General features: G+C 50.3%; 1 protein-coding gene across 2 annotated transcripts; it reads left to right on the top strand.

Annotated features, from left to right (window-relative positions):
* The first annotated feature begins 2,833 nt into the window (after nucleotides 1-2,833).
* Nucleotides 2,834-14,207, top strand: Tbx3 (T-box transcription factor 3). 2 transcript variants are annotated; one of them, XM_036172177.1, is made up of 8 exons: nucleotides 2,834-3,278; nucleotides 4,940-5,207; nucleotides 6,128-6,187; nucleotides 6,456-6,602; nucleotides 8,328-8,404; nucleotides 9,425-9,582; nucleotides 10,971-11,641; nucleotides 13,148-14,207. In XM_036172177.1, the coding sequence occupies exons 1-8, from the start codon at nucleotides 2,890-2,892 to the stop codon at nucleotides 13,607-13,609; spliced, it is 2,232 nt and encodes a 743-aa protein (XP_036028070.1). In that variant the 5' UTR covers nucleotides 2,834-2,889; the 3' UTR covers nucleotides 13,610-14,207. The 2 variants fall into 2 exon arrangements, with proteins under 2 accessions (XP_036028070.1, XP_036028069.1); XM_036172176.1 differs by lacking the exon at nucleotides 6,128-6,187.
* The last annotated feature ends 4,677 nt before the right edge of the window (nucleotides 14,208-18,884 follow it).

Here is an 18,884-nt window from a genome sequence, read left to right as displayed (position 1 = left end):
GGCGAGTCAGACCAAGTTCACAGAACGACTCTGTTCTCATTGACCGCATCAGGAAAACTCAGGGCTGGCGCCGAACGCTCTTAACCTTGTACATCAAAACATGCGAGACTGGAAAAGCTCGTGGCCTCAAACGTTTTTCCCTATCAGGGAGAGGGAACTGCCTATTTACCCAGTAGCTGCCAGTTCGGACCTGCAGTTGGAGAGGGTGTGCTGGGATAGGGGGATCCTCAAGGGAAAAATCCAGGCGCAAATGGTCCACACAAAAAACACTCAAAGCTGAATCTCTAGGCCCAGAAACCATCCCTTTTTCTGTTCCCTCTCCAGGCAAAGAAGGTCTTGTCCCAGGAAAACGAAAAAACTCTGCTAAGATTGCCCTCCACTTAAACGGAGGTGGCCCAGCTCCTCCACTTTCAAACAAGGACTGTGGTAACAGGGTTACCAGATCAAAGTCCCAGCAGTCAGTTTGTCTTCCTCCCCACCTTGGGATGAGCAGGGACCGAGTCTCCCGACCTCTGGGGTAGAGGGGTGCGTTTCACGGTTTGTTTTACAAATTCGCCCCCGACTTCTGCCAACATGAGTCCCGGGGTGGAGAGGGAATTGAGGCACCAAGAGATAAGTGTGATGCCTAGGGAAGATTCCAGACTGATGCACCTCCCCCAACCAATTCTCCTCACCCAGGTCGGCAGCTCCCCGCCGAGCTGGCCCGGAGGTGAAGGCAGAGGCTTGAAGAAGATAGGCCTACAGTCCCTGCACTCACTTGTTCCAGCGGCTTCGATCTCTCTACACTCACAACCCCATCCGGGTGGAACACTGGTATCCGCATTCGAATGGAAGAGGACTGGGCTCAAAAGGGTCAGTAAATACATTTTTTTAAAAACGAAAGAAAAACAAACAAACAAACAAACAAAAAACCCGCAGTCCATATCGCAGAGCGAGTTTAGATTGGGCTGGGCGCGCAGGCCTTGTACGTGTTTGCGTGTGTTTTTCCGCGTGGGACTCGGTCCCAGTGTATGGGCGCGGGTTCAGGTGCAGATACCCAGGGGGCGTGTGGGTCTCTGCACGTGCCTGCGGGTGGGGAGCGTGCACCGGGGAGAGAGAAAGATTTGCGGGATCCCATGCGCCCCGTAGCTCGGGGACCCGGAGTACCCCGGCGCGCGAGCTAAAGGGCTTGACTTAGAGGCGGCTGGGCGTCACCACGTGGGGCCGCAGAGCTACGCAAGCCTGGAGCTTTTGTTCACGCGCATTGGCCGAATGGGAAGCTCCGCGGCTGGCTTGGCTAGCCCGGGGCCCGGCAAAGGGAAGAAGCTGCAGATCTGCACAGAGAAGCGGCCGCGGGCTTGAGCTGCAGCGCTCGGAGCGCGTGAGAGGCGAGCGCCCCTGCTCGGCGCCTCGGTTGCCGGGCAGGCTGCCTGACTCCCGCCCTCGCTCCCTCCCCCTTCCTCCCTAGCCCTGCCTCCTCCCCGGATCCCCGGGGCTTGGATGGCTGAGGCCTTTCAGACGTGGGCTGAGCCGAGAAGGAGCCAGGGCGAGCTCATCTGGCTGCTGAGAACTCTCTTCTGGATCAGCCACCTAGAGGCGACTTTGGTGCGCGCGCGGCGCCCTGGTGGCTCCCCGCCCTCCCCTCTGATCATGTTGACATAAACGCAGGACAGGCCGTAGTACCGCGCTGCGCAGCGACGTTCCAGTTTCCGACACCTTCTTTTTATAACTCGGCTCTATTCCCTCAGCACTCGACCTGTGAAAACCACGCCTATGCAGCCACACAATTGGTCCGAAAGCGTCAAAGAGCCAATCAACAAGCCTCGGGCTCCCGCAGCCCACAGCGCAGCCCGACCGTCCAGAGCCGCCGCCGAGCAGACGCCCGGGGAATTCTAGAGGCGGAGGAGGGTGGCGAGGTGCTCGCTCACTCTCTTTCTCTCTCTCTCTCTCTCTCCCTCTACTCGCCTACTCCAGCTCCCAATCACTCCCGTCTCTTCTTCCTTTCCTATTTTTTTTTTACACCCGTTTTCTCGATCCTCTCTCGCCCTGCGCTCCCGGACGCTGATTTTTTTTTTTTAATTTATTATTTTTAGGAAAGCGATTTCGCTCACGTTTTTTTAGCATAAGGAAGACAGCCGAGTCCCGGAGGCAGAAGATCGCAGACACTCTTCGGATCACCACCCAGACACTGCGCGCAGGTCAGAGCCCGAGAGAAGAGGAGGAGCGCGAACCGAAGCCAGCTTCGTAGTTACGAGTTTTGATAACGTCGCTGGAAAGGGGCTTACATCAGTTTTGTTTTTTGTTTTTTTTTTTTAAGGAGAGACTTTTCCTCCCCCTTGATCTCGCTCCCTGTGAAAGCAAGAGTCTATGTAGCTCAACTAAGACGCCTCCTGCGAGAAAGCCAGAGAAGAGCTAGGGGGCGGGGGAAGGAGACGAAAAAAAAAGGTTTAAAAAAAAAAAAAGTCTCGGAGAACCTTGCGCTTTGGCAACAAAGAGCGTGGGAGCCGGGGAGCCACCCGGGAAAGGACTGTGTGTCTATTTCCAGCTAAGCCACAGGGCTCGGGCGCCAGTCGAGCCCCGGCTCGCTGCTCGCCCTACTGAAACCGACTTCCAGGAGCGGCTTTTCCAACACACTCCACGCGTCAGGACAGCCCCTGCAGCGGCGATGTTTCCCGAGCTGTTGCCTCCGTGCCCTCTTTAAAAGCGGCGTTCTCTTTCCCCCAAAGACACTTTCCCCTTCCCTTTCAAAGGCTCTAGTTGTAATTGGTTCCTCTTTTTTTTTTTTTTTTTAAACAAAACAAAACTATGTGTTGCTGTTGAATTTTTTGTTATTGTTGTTGTTGATTTTGAAAAGCAAACACAAAAGCGGAGCCAAGCAGCAGCTGCGGACTGGTTCCCTGTCTGGAGTGGATGAGCCTCTCCATGAGAGATCCGGTTATCCCTGGGACAAGCATGGCCTATCATCCGTTCCTACCTCACCGGGCGCCGGACTTCGCCATGAGCGCGGTGCTGGGCCACCAGCCGCCTTTCTTCCCCGCGCTAACGCTGCCGCCCAACGGCGCCGCCGCGCTCTCTCTGCCGGGAGCCCTGGCCAAGCCCATCATGGATCAGTTGGTGGGGGCCGCGGAGACCGGCATTCCTTTCTCATCCCTGGGACCCCAGGCACATCTGAGGCCTCTGAAGACCATGGAACCCGAAGAGGACGTGGAAGACGATCCCAAAGTGCACCTGGAGGCCAAGGAACTTTGGGACCAGTTTCACAAGCGGGGTACAGAGATGGTCATTACGAAGTCGGGAAGGTAAGAAATCAGTGGGGATCTTCCTCCCCAAACGATCTAAAGTTTTTCACGTCTCCTTTTGTCTGTCTCTACAAACCGTAGGTTCTGCCTGATTGTTACGTTTGGGACGAAAACTTCCTCTCCCCCTTCACCAACCCCCCCCCCCCCAAAAAAAAAAAAAACAGTAGAGACTCCTGGGCCCTGCCTGAGGGTCAGGATATTTCAGCCTACCTGGGCCCACTGCAGGGTTCTTGGGGACCTGTATCTGGAGTTCCCTACGGAATAGAGGGTGTTTTCTTTGAAGGAGACGCACACTGACTTGTACAGCAATCAAGAAAAGCACCCTGTTGCAGAAATCCCGTTTATAAAGCCATTCTGAAATCTCTTTATTTCTGTTTGGTTTTTTGTCTGTTTGGTTGTATTTCCCAGGACAGACACTTACAGCCCCTCTTGTACGGTAGTTTCTCCGGCCTCTTCTCTCCTTCAGCTTAGTTGCTGGCGCTGAAGGGGGCCTAAACCTGCCTGGTCTGGGACAGAGAGAAATCAATGGAAGGGTGAAGGCCGTTTGGATTTCTTTTCCCATTGCCGTCTAGCGTGTCTGCAAGTCCAGGGAGAACCGAGCAGGCACTCTTGATAATTAAGGTTATGTGTATAGATCCAAGGAACCCAGGAAATTGTGTACCCTATTTTTTGTGTTTGAATATTAATACTTTACATAACGTTTGGTGTCCTTGCCTGACCGAAACAAGCTTCTAAGAGAGGACCCCAGGACCAACATTTAAAACCACTGTTTGAAGAAAAAAAAAATGTCTGTAGCATTGAGGTCTATCAGGATACCAGTTGAGAGGGCACGAAAATAACCCCCCCACACACACACTTATCCATCTCCCTCCAAACTACTTGAGGCCGAAGTTTGGCCTCAGATCTTTCTCCAACCCACAAGACATTTAGTTGGTTTTCATAACTGAGTACTTCCTTTTAAGTCAAAAGTACAGAAAGCCAGCACTTCTGTGAGATTAAACAGCAGGATCTTGCAGTGGCCTACAGAGTAGAGGAATGCGGTTTATAGCTTAAATCACGGATGGGTTACCAGGCCCCGGTGCTTGCCTGTCTCCAACCTCCGTTCTGAGAACTCACTGTAATACTCAGCCAGCCTCGGCTTACCCGTTCACTCCATAACTGGGTATTTATTTCCTCGATAAGCTTTAATGTTTTCTCATCAGTGGCAGAGTGGAAAATCCTAACCTTTATTAACCACTGTTTCTTAGAGCCCTACCTACCTCTAGCTGTTTCAAACGAGATACACTGAGAAAGAAAGAAAAAAAAAAAAAAAAACTTAGGTAAGAATTCATTCCTCTTTGCAGAGGGGAATCTAAACAGCCACACAGGCAAATGTGTTTTTTTAAAAAGAAATAGTAGGTCCTTTTAGAGACAAGAGGTTGCTGTAATTAATTTGACTTGAGGCTCGGGATAGAAAAACAATGGGAAATTGAGCATTTTTAATGTCAGTGTGGAAGTAAACAATTTGACTCAAAGTTGCCTTACAGACTCCCTGGTCCGGGCAGAAAGCCTTGTGCTTTTTAGATGGTGCCAAATGACTTGGAAGCCAAGTCCGAGGTCCTGAGCCATTTACCCCATCTTATTTATCTATTTCTCCCCTTTTTGTGCTTTGCTCTCTGTAGGAGAATGTTCCCTCCATTTAAAGTGAGGTGCTCTGGGCTGGATAAAAAAGCCAAGTATATTTTACTGATGGACATTATAGCTGCTGATGACTGTCGATATAAATTTCACAATTCTCGGTGGATGGTGGCCGGTAAGGCAGACCCCGAAATGCCAAAGAGAATGTACATACACCCGGACAGCCCCGCCACGGGGGAGCAGTGGATGTCCAAAGTCGTCACTTTCCACAAACTGAAACTCACCAACAACATATCGGATAAACATGGATTTGTAAGTTTCATTGACCATCAGTAAGACTCTGCGGGGAGTATGACTTACTAGTAAACTGAATTTAGGCCCAGACTCCTCTCTGGCTGCTTCTGGTTGCCACACATAGCCAACTTTGTTCAATTTGCAGCCTAGTTGCAGAGTGGATTTCGGGATTGGGGGTAGGGGGAGAGTGTCTTGCTCTCTGGATAATGGAAGGCCTGACATTCTAGAAGAATTTACCGGGATAGCAATAGGTGTCCTGAGTGGGTGCTGGACCTGGACGTGTAGAGAAATACTAAGAATTAAAAGTTATGAATCAATTTTTAAAGTTTTGTACGTGGACAGGGTTCGTTTTGCTTTTAAAATATTATTTTATTTCTTTGAAATCAGCCATGTCATACCTTGGGCGAGTTGAATGTTCGAAGTCTTTACTGTGTTGGTCCAAGGCTGTGACTACATTTTTTAAAAGTATATTTTCTTTTGCTGAAAGTGATCTGGGCTTGGGTGAAAGTCAGGTGTAATAGGAACAAGCTTCAATCTTTGGTGTTAAGAGAGAAATGGTGTGTGTCCTGGGGAATGCATGTGGATTCCGTGAGTGAGTGTGCTTAGAGACTTTAAGGATAGACTTGGGCTGCCTGTGAAAGTCTGGCCAGGGGACCTTTGCCTGTCCTCTGCCTCTCCCCAACATTTCAATAGAATAAACAAAGTGATAAGCGAGGGATAAGCAGAAAGATTAGGCCCAGGAAGACGAGAATGGTTCGGAAATATCTAAAGCGAACAGGGATTGCATTTGAAGCCCTTGATTTGATTAGGGCATAAATATTCCTCTCTAGAGCGCAGCCTCTCAAGGCCTTAAGTGGATTGGGCTTGTCAATTAGTGGGCGCTTAAAGTACTGAATCATTTTGTAAATTAAAATGCATGTTTTTCTCTATCTTTTAAGACTTTGGCCTTCCCAAGCGATCACGCAGCGTGGCAGGGGAATTATAGTTTTGGGACCCAGGTAGGCTAGGGTTCAAGGTACGAATGAATATGTAGATGGTGAGGGTGGGGTGGGGGGGCACGCTTTAGAAGCTGAAGAACAATCTGAAAGTCTCCAGAAGATAGATCCTGTGGTGTGAAATGTACCCAAGGAGGTGGGGCTTTGGACCCAACGGTGGGGATGATGTCCGCTTGGCAGGGGACCTGAGAGCTCATTTGTCCTGTTAAACCATTTTCCATCTTTCTTTCTTTTAATGTGCGTGTGTTCTCGTCCCCCCCCCCCTCTACAGACCATACTCAACTCTATGCATAAGTACCAGCCCCGGTTCCACATTGTCAGAGCCAATGATATTTTGAAACTGCCTTATAGTACATTTCGCACATACCTGTTCCCGGAAACGGAATTCATTGCCGTGACTGCCTACCAAAATGACAAGGTAACCCACAGGGCATTTTCCTCTACCCCTTTAAGCTTGCTTACTGTCAATGAGAAAGTTACAGAGAAGGCTGATTCCTGGGGCAGGGTGGGGTGTGTGTGTGTGTGACAAAACTCTCCTCTCAGCTGGGACTCTTAAACTTGTATTAAACTGCTATTCCAGTCCCTGCTGGGGCCCCGGGGGCTTATCTCCTAATGTTTCCTAGTTCATGGAGGAAGGATCAAAAAAAAAAAAAAAAAAAAGTCAGTACTGAAAGGAATCAGTTAGTAATTTAAGATGAACAGTGTCTAGGACCCTGACTAGAGACTCTGAGTAGAGATGGGAGCGCCTCTCATACCCAGAAATCCTGAATACATGATTGGTTTATAATTACTTTTGCTGGTGGTGGTGGTGGTGGTGGTGGTGGTGGTGGTGTGTAAAGATGCACTCTAATACACGGTTATGTTAATTGAGCTGTCCGAAGCTTCCCACTGAAAGGTGGGAATAGTCACTAGTTCATCTTAAGGTTTTGCTCCCTTGGGCCTGAAGCTGGGGATTAAAAAAGGACTCCTGAATGAGGCCACACCTGGAACCTGCACTTCTCCTGGGCATCCACTGATGGTGGTTCACCAGCATGGATGGAGCTTGGCCACTGTGGGTGGGTGGGGAGGGCTTGAGGACCCCTGTTGGCTCTTCACTTGAGCCCTGGACCTCAGGGAGAGTCCACTTCACCTGGCAACACCTTGTACTTTGAACTCATGGCCAGTCACTGGTCCCTGTCCCATTTCCTAGTGTGAATGCTAAGTCATCACCGGCTCCTCTCCTTGCCTCATGCAAAACGTGGTGTCTGACATCCTTTAAAGAGCAGCACCCCAAAGCACAGGTTTCTACCTCCTAGTAACTGGATATATAGTTTCTCTACCAGAGAGATTTTAAAGATAACAATCTTCAAGCCAGCTCTTAGACCCAGAATCCTGTGAAAGTTACATCAATTAGATTGTTACTTTAATGACTTTGAACAAATCAGAGGCTGAGGTCCTGCTCTACCTAATGGTGGTGGGGGAAAAAAAAACAACAAAGTAACATAAATGAAAACAAATATTACCATTGATGTCTCTTCCTTTTAAATCTGCAAGTCCTTAGTATGATAATTCTTCCAAGTTCACTCTTGCCTGGGGTAGGGTGGGGGGTCACTGTAGTACAAGGTAGCGAAACCCCATAATTAATTTTATTAGATTCACAGAAAAGGCTTTCGTGTATAAGGCCTCTGTGTGTGTGTGTGTGTGTGTGTGTGTGTGTGTGTGTACACATACCTATATGTGATGAGGGTTGGAAAGCAGCAGGAAATGGCATTTTCACATACTTTATAATTAATTGTGCTGCATAAAAAAATCAAAACAGAAGCCTACTAACTCAGATCTTTAGTCTGAGCCTTTTGGCCACATTGGGATAGTCTCATCTCTAAATCTAAAGTGTCCAAAGGAGGGAATTTCTTTGGATAATTTCAGTGTGGAATCCTTGCTTGGCTCTCAGGAACATTAAATGTTACTGCAATCTGTTTGGATGTTTCAGCCCCTTCCTAGCTCTCTGTTACCACCTCCCCTCTGGCTTTCACTGGGTCCATCCCTGACTCCCTGGAGTCACTAGGAGAGAGAGAGGGGGTGGGGTGGGGGTAGGGGAGGGGCATGATTAGAACAGTCTAGAAAGTGAAGCTAAAGTCTATCTTGCTTATGTGTTTTTCTCTAGATAACTCAGTTAAAAATAGACAACAATCCTTTTGCAAAGGGTTTTCGGGACACTGGGAATGGCAGGAGAGAAAAAAGGTGAGCTGAGACTTTAAATTTCGGGAAATAATTGGGGAAATTGTTTTCTTGGGCTTGAACTTGGAAGTATTAGAAATGAGGTGCAAGAGACTTGGATTGAGAAGATTGTGTGTGTGGGGGGGGAGAGTTAGCATCTTCTAGCTTGCTCCATGGTGGCCCAGGTAGAGAATATTCTGTGTGGCTTGTTCTTTAGGGAACTAAGGCGACAGATGTGGTTCTGACCAGAAAATGGTCTCAGGGGTAACAGGTGACAGTGATGCCCAAAAAATGTTAGTTAATTGGTATTTGTCCTGAGCAAGACCCAAGAAGGGAGCAAGCCATTCACAAATTCTTCTTGAATCTTTGCAAGCTCGACTCTCAGATAGCACCAGACTGGAGCTGAGGCCCCTTGAGAAATCCAAGGCACCTTCCCCCTCCTCCTTCATTCCTGGGTATCTGCATCCACTTTTGCTATAAATAGACCATAGAAAAAGCTGTGCACCTCTACATCCCTTTTCAAAGATTTTCTACAATCCAGAAAAATCACCTACCAACTTTTTTAAGTTTATCCCCCTTGGGACTGTGCATTAAAAATAATTTCTAGCATTGAAATAAATTTAAACTCCAATCAATGTGTTGGGGAACTGGTTATGGTTGTGTGAACCATGTAATGAATGCTTCCTGCCCATCTTAGTGCCCATGCAGGGGTTTGGTGGGCTGGGTATACACAGCACCTCCACCCCCACCCCAATGAGACCAGTAGTGTAACTGTCTCTGGCCAACTCTAGCCTCTGTCCCAAAGTTTTAAACAAGATTTCCCAAGCCAAGTTTTCTCCTAATGCATAGGCCTCCTCCCAGTTAAACAGTCAAGAACAATGCTGGGGTCTGTGTTGTGTGGTCACCCTGGGGCCAGCGCATTTCACAGACTCCATGTTGGGCAGTGGGGTGAGGTGCATGCCACTCCGGAAAGTGAGGGGAAGAAAACAAAGAAGGGAAGTGTATGTGGCATTCTCTGATGATGGGTGTGGGCCTCTATCTCAGAAAGCAGCTCACCCTGCAGTCCATGAGGGTGTTTGATGAGAGGCACAAGAAGGAGGCAGGGACCTCAGACGAGTCCTCCAGTGAGCAGGCAGCCTTCAACTGCTTCGCCCAGGCCTCCTCTCCAGCTGTGTCCACTGTGGGGACATCCAACCTCAAAGGTAAGTAAGCCTAGCATCCTCTGTCTTCTTGGCCCTTGAGGCCTTCGAAGTGAGGAAAGGTCCTGAGCCAATAGATTCTCTTTAGAAGATGCAGACCCTTCTAGAAGCTGCAAACAGGAGTTATGTGAAAGTGGGGGTAACATAGGAGAATCTGGAACACCTTCCCCCACATAATTCCATGTGGTGTGTGTGTGTGTGTGTGTGTGTGTGTGTGTGTGTTCTTGGCAAGGGCAGTTGCACAAAGCACCTGAAACACTCCTCTATCTCTCTGTCTGTCCTTTATTCTCAACTCCCTTCTGTCTGCTCTTTCCAATCAACAATAACCAGCTACTGCTGGTCAACCTCCAATTGAATTCTGGGTGAAAATGTGTTGGGCTGGGAGAAGGCTGGGGATTCTCAGCCACCTGGTACTGGGAGGTGGTCGAGGAAAAGCCACAGCTGACCTGGGGGAGGAGCCCTTGGGGATCAGCTTTGGGAGGTAGGGGTGTAAGTAGAAAAAGTGGTTTGAATCTTGAGCCAGTTTTCTGTTTAAAGAGTAAGTAGCATTTATTTAGAAAGACAGCTCTCAAAGGGAAGAGACCGGTTTTTAAGAGAAATAAAATGGGAAGTTCTTTCTGTCTTCAATCCATTTAAGCTTTTAACATAAAGTGGGGTTCATTTTTCTTTCACAGAGGAGGGTGTGGTGGAAGAGAGACCAAAATAAATAAATAAAAAAAGATCTGATTGTCCACCACCCATCTTTGTAGGAACTGGGGCGAACATAGAAGGCTCCTGGGGAGGGAGGGTGCTAGGTTCTGCTTGTGCCCATTCAGATGTCAAGGATTCTTTCCAAACAAATCCAACATAGTCACAAATTTGTGGAAGCGCCTGACCTCCACCGCTCTGGGAGCCAAAGACTCTGAAGGTGACAGGCATGTATTCCAGCAGAGTTCTGAGGTCTCTGAGCTTTCATATTTAAAAAACGAATTAGCAATCCAATGGGAGAACTGTGAGAGAAAGTTTTGACTGGTAGTAGCTTTCTTTCTGGTTTTGTTTTGTTTTGCTTTGCTTTGTTTTGTTTTAAAGGAGAATCATTACAATAAGAAAAGCTGCGCGCGTTGGGGGCCTGGCTGGAGGAGGTTGAGCCCAGTCTTAACTCTTGAGATTTTTCTTGAATTTAACTGTGCCGAGGGGCTTGCGCCGGCCGGGGTTACACAGCCAATAAGCTCTCAATTGGGAGCCTCGTTTTTTGAGATAGTCTCCCTCTGTACTTCAGGCTGTCCTCCTGTCTCCGATGCCTCAGAGGTGGCATGCCAGGCATTGCGCCACAGCGCCGGGCTGGGAGGTGGGGTTTAAACGGAAACAAGACTGATCGCCCGTTTCCCTGGCGTTTTCCTCTCCTCCCCAAGATTTGTGTCCCAGCGAAGCTGAAAGTGACGCCGAGGCCGAAAGCAAGGAGGAGCAGGGCCCCGAGGCCTGCGACGCGGCTAAGATTTCCACCACCACCGCCGAGGAGCCAGGCCGAGACAAGGGCAGCCCGGCCACCAGGGCGCAGCTGTTCCCCGCGGAACCCGGTCGAGCCCGAGACACTGCGCGCCTGGACAAGGCATCGCCAGATTCGCGCCACAGCCCGGCCACCATCTCATCCAGCACTCGCGTCCCGGGAGCCGACGAGCGCAGGAGCCCCGGACGCGAGGGTCCCGGCGCCGTCAAGGTGGATGAGGTGCGCCCGCTGCCCACCAAGGACGCCTTCGCGCCACTGTCGGTGCAGACGGACGCCGCCGCGCACTTGGCGCAGGGGCCCCTTCCCGGCTTGGGCTTCGCCCCAGGCCTAGCTGGCCAGCAGTTCTTCAACGGGCATCCTCTCTTCTTGCACCCGGGCCAGTTCGCCATGGGCGGCGCCTTCTCCAGCATGGCTGCGGGCATGGGGCCCCTGCTGGCCACAGTCTCCGGGGCATCCACCGGCGTCTCCGGCCTAGATTCCACAGCCATGGCCTCTGCTGCCGCAGCGCAGGGACTGTCCGGGGCCTCGGCTGCCACCCTGCCCTTCCACCTTCAACAACATGTTCTGGCCTCCCAGGTAATACTCCTGCCTGCCTTTCCATCCCCCGGCTCACTCCAGCCTCTCTCTGAATCCTAGTCCCTCGCATAGGACAGCAATGCATGCTAGTAACCATTAGACTATTTGATTGACTGACCTTTTGCAGGGTGTAGTACAATCTCACTGAGCCTTTCCCCCCTTCAAGACCCCCTTAAAATGCTTCCGGTAGGTTAGGCTGTGCGTGGCTAAGCTCCACACTACTTAACATTGTGACAAGTTTGAATCAGTTGATGTATCATCTCTGGCCCAGAGATGTTGAATCCCTTGGCTCAGGTCACACAGCTAGCTGGTCCCCTGGTGGAGCTGAGCCTTGTCTGACTCTGGACCTCTTTGACTTCATCTTCTAGCTAGCCAACTTGTTCCTCTGGAGACTCCTAGCCTCTGCTCCCCCAGGAAGGGACTGAGGTGTGGAGAGGGGAAGTGGCTGACTCCCTGGGTGAGAATTTGGTTCTGGAGACAGCCAGCCTTCCAACTAGTTCAAAGCTTTTTCTCCCCCACCCCCACCCCAAACAGGCCAGCCTATCTCCAAAGGGTTAATGGGTTGTGCACACGTGGGAAATGTCAAAGGAGAGAGAGCCTGGTTGTGGCAGGCCTGTGTGTGTGGTTCAGACAGCTGTGCCCGGGCACTGAGAGGCTGGGGAGAAGGCTCTGAACCCGGTGGGAAGCCTCTCTGGGTTTTTTTTTTCCGGCCTACTCTGACCTTTTGTTTTGTCTGAGCACATTCGTCTCCCTTGCCTGAGCCAAAAGGCACACAGTCCTCCCCCACGGAGGAGGAGCAAGTCTAGAAAAAGGGCTAACCTCTAACTTACCTCCAACCTTCCTACCTCACAGCTTGTCTCCCCCAGACAGGCAGGTGACAGGTGAAAGGGGGTCAGCCCGAACAGACAAGTCTAGAGGCATCTCCAAGGGAAGGGCACATGTCCTGTGCTCCTGTGTACAAATTCTGCTTCTGTTTGGGTTTCTGGCTCAGTCTCCCACCTGGGACATTAGCCTTTGAGGCTGAGTGCTTGTTGTCTTTGTATGAATCATTAACACATTTTCAACTCCCCCCCCCCCCATTTCCTTTCACATCATCCTTATTATTATTTTTTCCCTACTTGGGAAAGATCTAGAAGGACAAGATTGAAGATTTCACGATAATGTGTGCACCAGAGTTTAACTCTAGTAGTCCCTTTCATGGAGGCCCTTCCTGAGTCCACTCAACAGGTGCAGCTAGTCACCCTCATGGGAACTTGCTAATAGCCCCGAGGGTCAGGCACCATAGATGACATATTGCAGAAGATTTAATCACTTCGAAGTTCCCAGTATGTTAACCCCTTGGTTTAGCAAGCAAGAGATCTGTGGCCTAGGGTGACAGAGCCCAGTGGAAAATACTGTTCCCCTTCCCAACTCTTCCAAGAGAGGTGGTTTGCCCCAGATAGCAGGAGGTGGATGAGAGGAATCCCCCATCCTCTGTCTCTCATGTGTCTTCTCTTCCTTCCCCAGGGCTTGGCTATGTCGCCTTTTGGGAGCCTGTTCCCTTACCCCTACACGTACATGGCTGCAGCAGCTGCGGCCTCCTCAGCGGCCGCCTCCAGCTCCGTGCACCGACACCCGTTCCTCAACTTGAACAGCATGCGTCCCCGGCTGCGTTACAGTCCATATTCCATCCCAGTTCCAGTGCCTGACAGCAGCAGCCTGCTGGCCACTGCGTTACCATCCATGGCTTCAGCCGCGGGGCCCCTAGACGGCAAGGCAGCCGCCCTGGCTGCTAGCCCGGCCTCCGTGGCCGTGGACTCGGGGTCGGAACTCAACAGCCGCTCCTCCACGCTCTCCTCCAGCTCAGTGTCCTTGTCGCCTAAACTCTGCTCAGAGAAGGAGGCGGCTACCAGTGAACTGCAGAGCATCCAGCGGCTGGTCAGTGGTTTGGAAGCCAAGCCGGACAGGTCCTGCAGCGGGTCCCCTTAAAAACAAATACAAAACAAAACAAAACCTCTCCCCCAAAGGTCTCTCCATTCCAGTTCGGTCAAATCTGCCAGTGCACTTTGTTGGATGTAAAATAAACCACAGGCTTTCCACGTGTGGGTGATCCCCACCCTTTCAGTTTTGTCTGGGAAGGAGCACCACGCTCTCTCCAGAGAATGCGCTAGAGACCACAGGCCTCCTTCTTGGGCCGTGGAAACAGGCTGCTGTTGCATTGAGACGCGGGGGGGTGGAGGGGTGGGGGGCAAACTGGCTTTTGTTTCTACAGCGACTTCTGTGGAGGCTGGAGTGGAAATTGGGGCTGAAGAGCAGGGTAGCCAGGCCGCCGGCCACAAGAGTGGGTGTTTGAGAGGCTACACCCGAATCTCTTCCCCCCCCCCCCACTTCGCGTGTCAAGTGGAAACAAAAATAATTATTTTCCCTAAACAAACTAACAAACCAACCCCATACTGGGACAGGCGAAGTCCCGTGGAACTATGAAGACTGAAAACTCAATTGCTGAGTACCTTTGCTGGGGAAGAAGACCTTGACCTTGCCTGGTCTATATTAAAGGAATCCTGTGTCTTTCTAATATCGTGAAGTTTGAAAGGAGGATACCGGTCTTTTTTTTTTTTTTTTTTTTTTTTTTTTTTTTTGCATGTTACAGTTTTCTGGGTTTTATTTTGGATTTTTTTTTTTTTTTTGGCTTTTAGGGGGGAAAACAACAAAACCCCTGCCATCCTCAAGCCTGCTCATGTCGCCACCCCGAGGAAGTGGGGGTGGGTGGGGGTGAGAACAGAGGGAAGTGATGGGGTGAGATCAACGGAGTTTATTTTACCTAAGCGCTGTAGAGGGGCTTCGTGTGCCTGTTGGACTATTATATTAGTTCTTTTAACTGTATATGCAATAACAAGGTTTTAAAAGAAATAATAAAAGAGGAAAACACGACTATTGGACAAAGTATTTATGTAATTATTTGATATCTCTTGTAAATAGGTGGAATATGACCGCTCGGAAAGTTAAACTTTAATTTATTGACTTGTACATAGCTGGATGTAAATAGGAGTGAGTGTGTCTTGTCAGGTTTTCTTCTTGTTTTGCCTTTTGGTTTAATTCAGGTCAGGAGATGGCTGAATTCACACTAACAAGCATAGGCTTCTGTACCTCCATCTACACGCCTTCAAGTAGAGCTGGCTGCATTTTTTTTTTTTTTAATGTCCAAGAGCTGGTGGAGGGGGAGGTGGGTGGGGTTGGGAATACCATTTCCTATTTTCACCAAAATTGGGGAGGTATTGGCCCTTCCAGGCTCCACTTGAAGTTCCCTAAACTCTGGCACCCTGGGAGAGGTTGAGGTTGTGGGAGAAGAGGCGGCCATTTACCGTCCTAATTTTTCAAACTCACTGGGCTCTGGCATCTTCTAATCCAAGTGAGGTTTTCTTGCTATTCATCTTGATGCTGTTCTGGATTGGTGTACAGAGAGGTACTCATTCAAACAACCATGAAAGGCAAAACAAAAAAGCAAAAAGCTAAAAACAAAAAACAAAACAAAAAAAAACATGAAGGCATATTTTGTGTTTAGTCCTTGATGAGTTTTCTGTAATCCCTCCCCCTCCTTTAAAAACATGAGTGAAATTTCAATAAATTTTTATTGAAATGAGTTTGAAGTCGTGTTAATGGTTTCTTCAAAAGTGTCTCTTCGAAAACTAGAAGGGGGGGGGATGATCTTCCAGTCTGCTCTTTCCTTTCGTCTTTAAATAATAATTAAGACCACCCCACCCCCCAGCAAACCAAAATGAGATGTCACTCAAATTACAAAGCGAAAAACAAAAGTCCCTTGCTCCTGCGGAGGGGGCCACATCGATCTGAAAGTATTTTCCCTTTAATTTAGGGAGCTGGAGAGGAGAAGGGCCTGATTAAATTTCGTAAATAGGAACTTCATATACTTTAGTTTTAATAGGGGAAGATTTGCTCTGTTCAAAGTCGGCTTTCCCCCCCACAGGAATCCGACCAGAAATAAGCTGGGAGCGCAAGGGAGGGTTTTCGATTTTAATTCGTCTTTCCTTTTATTTTTTGACATGGATTACAAAATAAAAAAAAAAAATTCTTACACCCGCGAATCTGGCACGGGAAAAGGCTAAGCCGTGTCCTTTTGCCCACGGACATTCAGGCTTGGGACAAGGCCAGGAGGATACTCCCCCCACAGTGTGCACACTTAGTCACGAGAGGGAAGGTAATTCAGAAGCCCACATGGAACCTCCAAGGCAGAAGTCACCCAGGAAGCTGGCATCACCCTACCTCCCTCTTTCCTTAACCTTAAGGTCCCGAGGCAATTAGGCAAGTTATCTTTTTGAAGTTCAATTTATCTTTGAATCTTTCAATACCAAAAAAAAAAAAAAATGGTGGAGCCACGGTCGGTCTTTCGGTCTCCACACCCTCCAGGCTCCTCTGGGGGCGGGCAAGGGAATGTTCTCTACAGTTAGCCCTTAGGACTTTCATGCCCTGGGGGCCTTGACTCAAAGACCCTGCTGGAGCCTGCCTGGCGGCTGACAGCCCTCAACCCCCACCCCGGAGCCCGCCAGCCCGGACTGACGTCTCTGTCACCTTCAGGCCTCTTGAACGGCGGGTCACGAGGGGGGCCCCCTCCCCTCCCTCCTCCGGGGTTTGGAAGAGGACTCAGCTCTAGACCTTTTGGAGGGGTGGGCAAAACCTCCTTTTCGAGCCCAGGCACGTGGGGACCCCCACGGCTCCCCCCACCAGCCGTCTGGGGAGGAGGGAGAAAACTTGTGACCGGAGGAGAGTGCTTAGGGGGACCAGGGGACCCGAGAGACCGGTCCTCCGCTGGACCCAAACTCTCGCCGCCGTGCGCCTGGAGAAGGTGTAGTTGGCTCATGGCCTCCCGCTGCGCGAGCTCCCAAATTGGGGAGAAAATAGCTCGGTTTCAGATGCGGAGAAAGCAGAAACCGAACCAAACCAAACAGGATTTTGTTTGGCTTTCTCGGTCAGATTTCCTCTTCTCTTTCCTTTCTCCATCCCCCAAATTTGGGGATAGTGCCCGAACCTGTCCCCGGCCCCTCCTAAGAGTTCCCTCCCTCCCTTCTTTTCTTTTCGTCTTCTTTATAATCTCCTCTCTATCTTATTTATATATTGTGCTGTTAATGTATAACTCTTGTGGCGCTGATGGACCGGGGGTGACCCGCTCGCAATCTCTCTGGATTTCTGTGCCTATTACTCACCTGGCGCCGGTCGCAATCTCGCCGCGGGCTTTATGGTGGTGGTGGCGGCGGCTGCCGAGGCCACTAGGGGCCGGCGCCTGGGCCTTTTTTCCTTTTTTTTTTTCTCTTCTCCCTCTCTCTCAAGCTTCGAGTGCCACCTATCTGTCTGACCCACGACTGCGCCCTGCCTAACAGCGGCTAACTGGGTACTCCAGAGCCTTTGGGAGCCTGGAACTTGAGGACTTCACCGATGCGCCCCTTTCTTACCGAACTACCCTTAATCTGACCTACCCTCCCCGCGGACACCCCGCCCCACTCCCACCTCACCTCCTCACCCCTATCGGAAGAAGAGCCAATCCTTTCATCCTTGTTTGGGCCTCAGATGAGATTTCCAAGGGATTTTTGGAAATTCAATGAGAGGACCGTGGTTCCTTATTCTCTGGCTAGACGGGGTAACCTGGATTGAAGAGCAGCAGATAAAAAAAAAGACACCCTACCCCCACCCCGAACTCTACCCATATTAGACACAACTCGTACCAACTTCCCTTTGCACAGATGTTGCTTTTGTACTATATAAACTCCTCATTTGGGGGTTTTCTTTCTTTTTTTTTCTTTTCTCCTGGCCGCGTCTGCAGGGACAAAGGAAGGCTAGAACTCCTGGAACCACCAGGCCCTCTTGGCTCCCCGGCAGTGGCCAGCTGTTGCGGCCTGAAGGGCTGAGCAACTTGCAGATCGGTGGGTATGCCGTGATGAAAGCGAGAACAGGCCAGAGCCCTCTGGGCGCCCGCCCGCCCGTAGGGAAGATCGGCTCCAGGCTGCGCTGGCGTCTGAGACCCGACGGGAGGGGCCAGGGTCACCTTTGCTGGTCTTTGAGCTGCGGGTAGAGGCGTCCGAGTTCTTCCTGACCTCCGGGCGCTAATTGTAGGGGCCGAAGGGCGTGCTTGGGCACAGGCAGGGGTCGCGACCTTGCAGCATCCCCCTAGCCCCCCAAGCTCCCGTGTCTAGGTTATCCTGAAGTAGTGTGGGGTGTTTGCAAATGGGTGTGTAGGCTCGCACGGAGTCTGCTTCTGAACCCGAACTGTCCTGAGACCCACCTTTTCATACGTGGGTGAAAATTCCCGAAATACGGTGAAGGTCTTTCAAAAAAAATTCCATTCAAGGAAAACCCTAGTTCCGACCTTTCCCCTAAGCCAAGAGACAGGCTCCTTGGGGCTCTACAAGACGCTTGTAACCTTCCCATCAGCACACTTTCTGCCTCGCTGGTTTCTAAATTTGGCCTCTTGGCAGCCAGCCAAAAGAATGGCTATGGGGTTAGTATTTGCCCCCGCCAGGGGTGGCTTGAGCCCTTTCAGATGTAGCCATAGACCTTAGTACCTACAAGGAGCTGCGGGGTGCTGATCCTCTGCGGCCAGGAGCCGCAGGTGTTAGAGAGCCATGTGTGTGTTTGCGTGTACTTGTGTGTGCTCCATCTGTGGATGTCTCTTCCAATTTGGATTTAGGAGTTTCATTCGAAAGACAGTTCCGGATGTAAAATGCACTTGCTTGTTTTATAATCAAGATGCGTATAATCAAGAAATATATGTTGCAGATGTGGGCGTTCAAAGAGCACATAACCACCACGATAGAAATCGATGGCGTGCAGGGGGCGCACGCGCGTGTGTGCTGGCAGAGATGGAGGGGGCGGCAGCAGCGCTGGGCCCTGGCACTCTGAGGAAAGCACCCCATCAAGTGACCTTAGTCACTCTCGCAATTAACCCTGTAAAGTGCGTTCGATTGATTTCCAACCCTGTGGTACAAAGCAGACGCGTCGCCGAATGATTAAGTCATTGACCCAAGCTCAGGTGGATGGAGGGGGAACCCGAACATCAACCAACCAAAGCACCCGTCATTGGTAATTCAGATGTCACTACCTGTAGTCCCGGATGCGGAGAAATCATGTGTGTGTTTGGGATTGGCGCTTCCATTCTTTAGAGGGCAGTATTGTTAACGTTGGTGTAAATCTGTGGTGTGATGTCAAAGCAAGGCTTTGATCTGGAATGTCGACTTCTCCCTTCCAGGTGAAGACTTTA

Source organism: Onychomys torridus, chromosome 22 (assembly GCF_903995425.1).
Source record: "Onychomys torridus chromosome 22, mOncTor1.1, whole genome shotgun sequence".
In the NCBI taxonomy this organism is placed as follows: Eukaryota; Metazoa; Chordata; class Mammalia; order Rodentia; family Cricetidae; genus Onychomys; species Onychomys torridus.
Note: the sequence above shows the minus strand (reverse complement) of the source record. Positions and strands in the feature narration are given on the sequence as shown.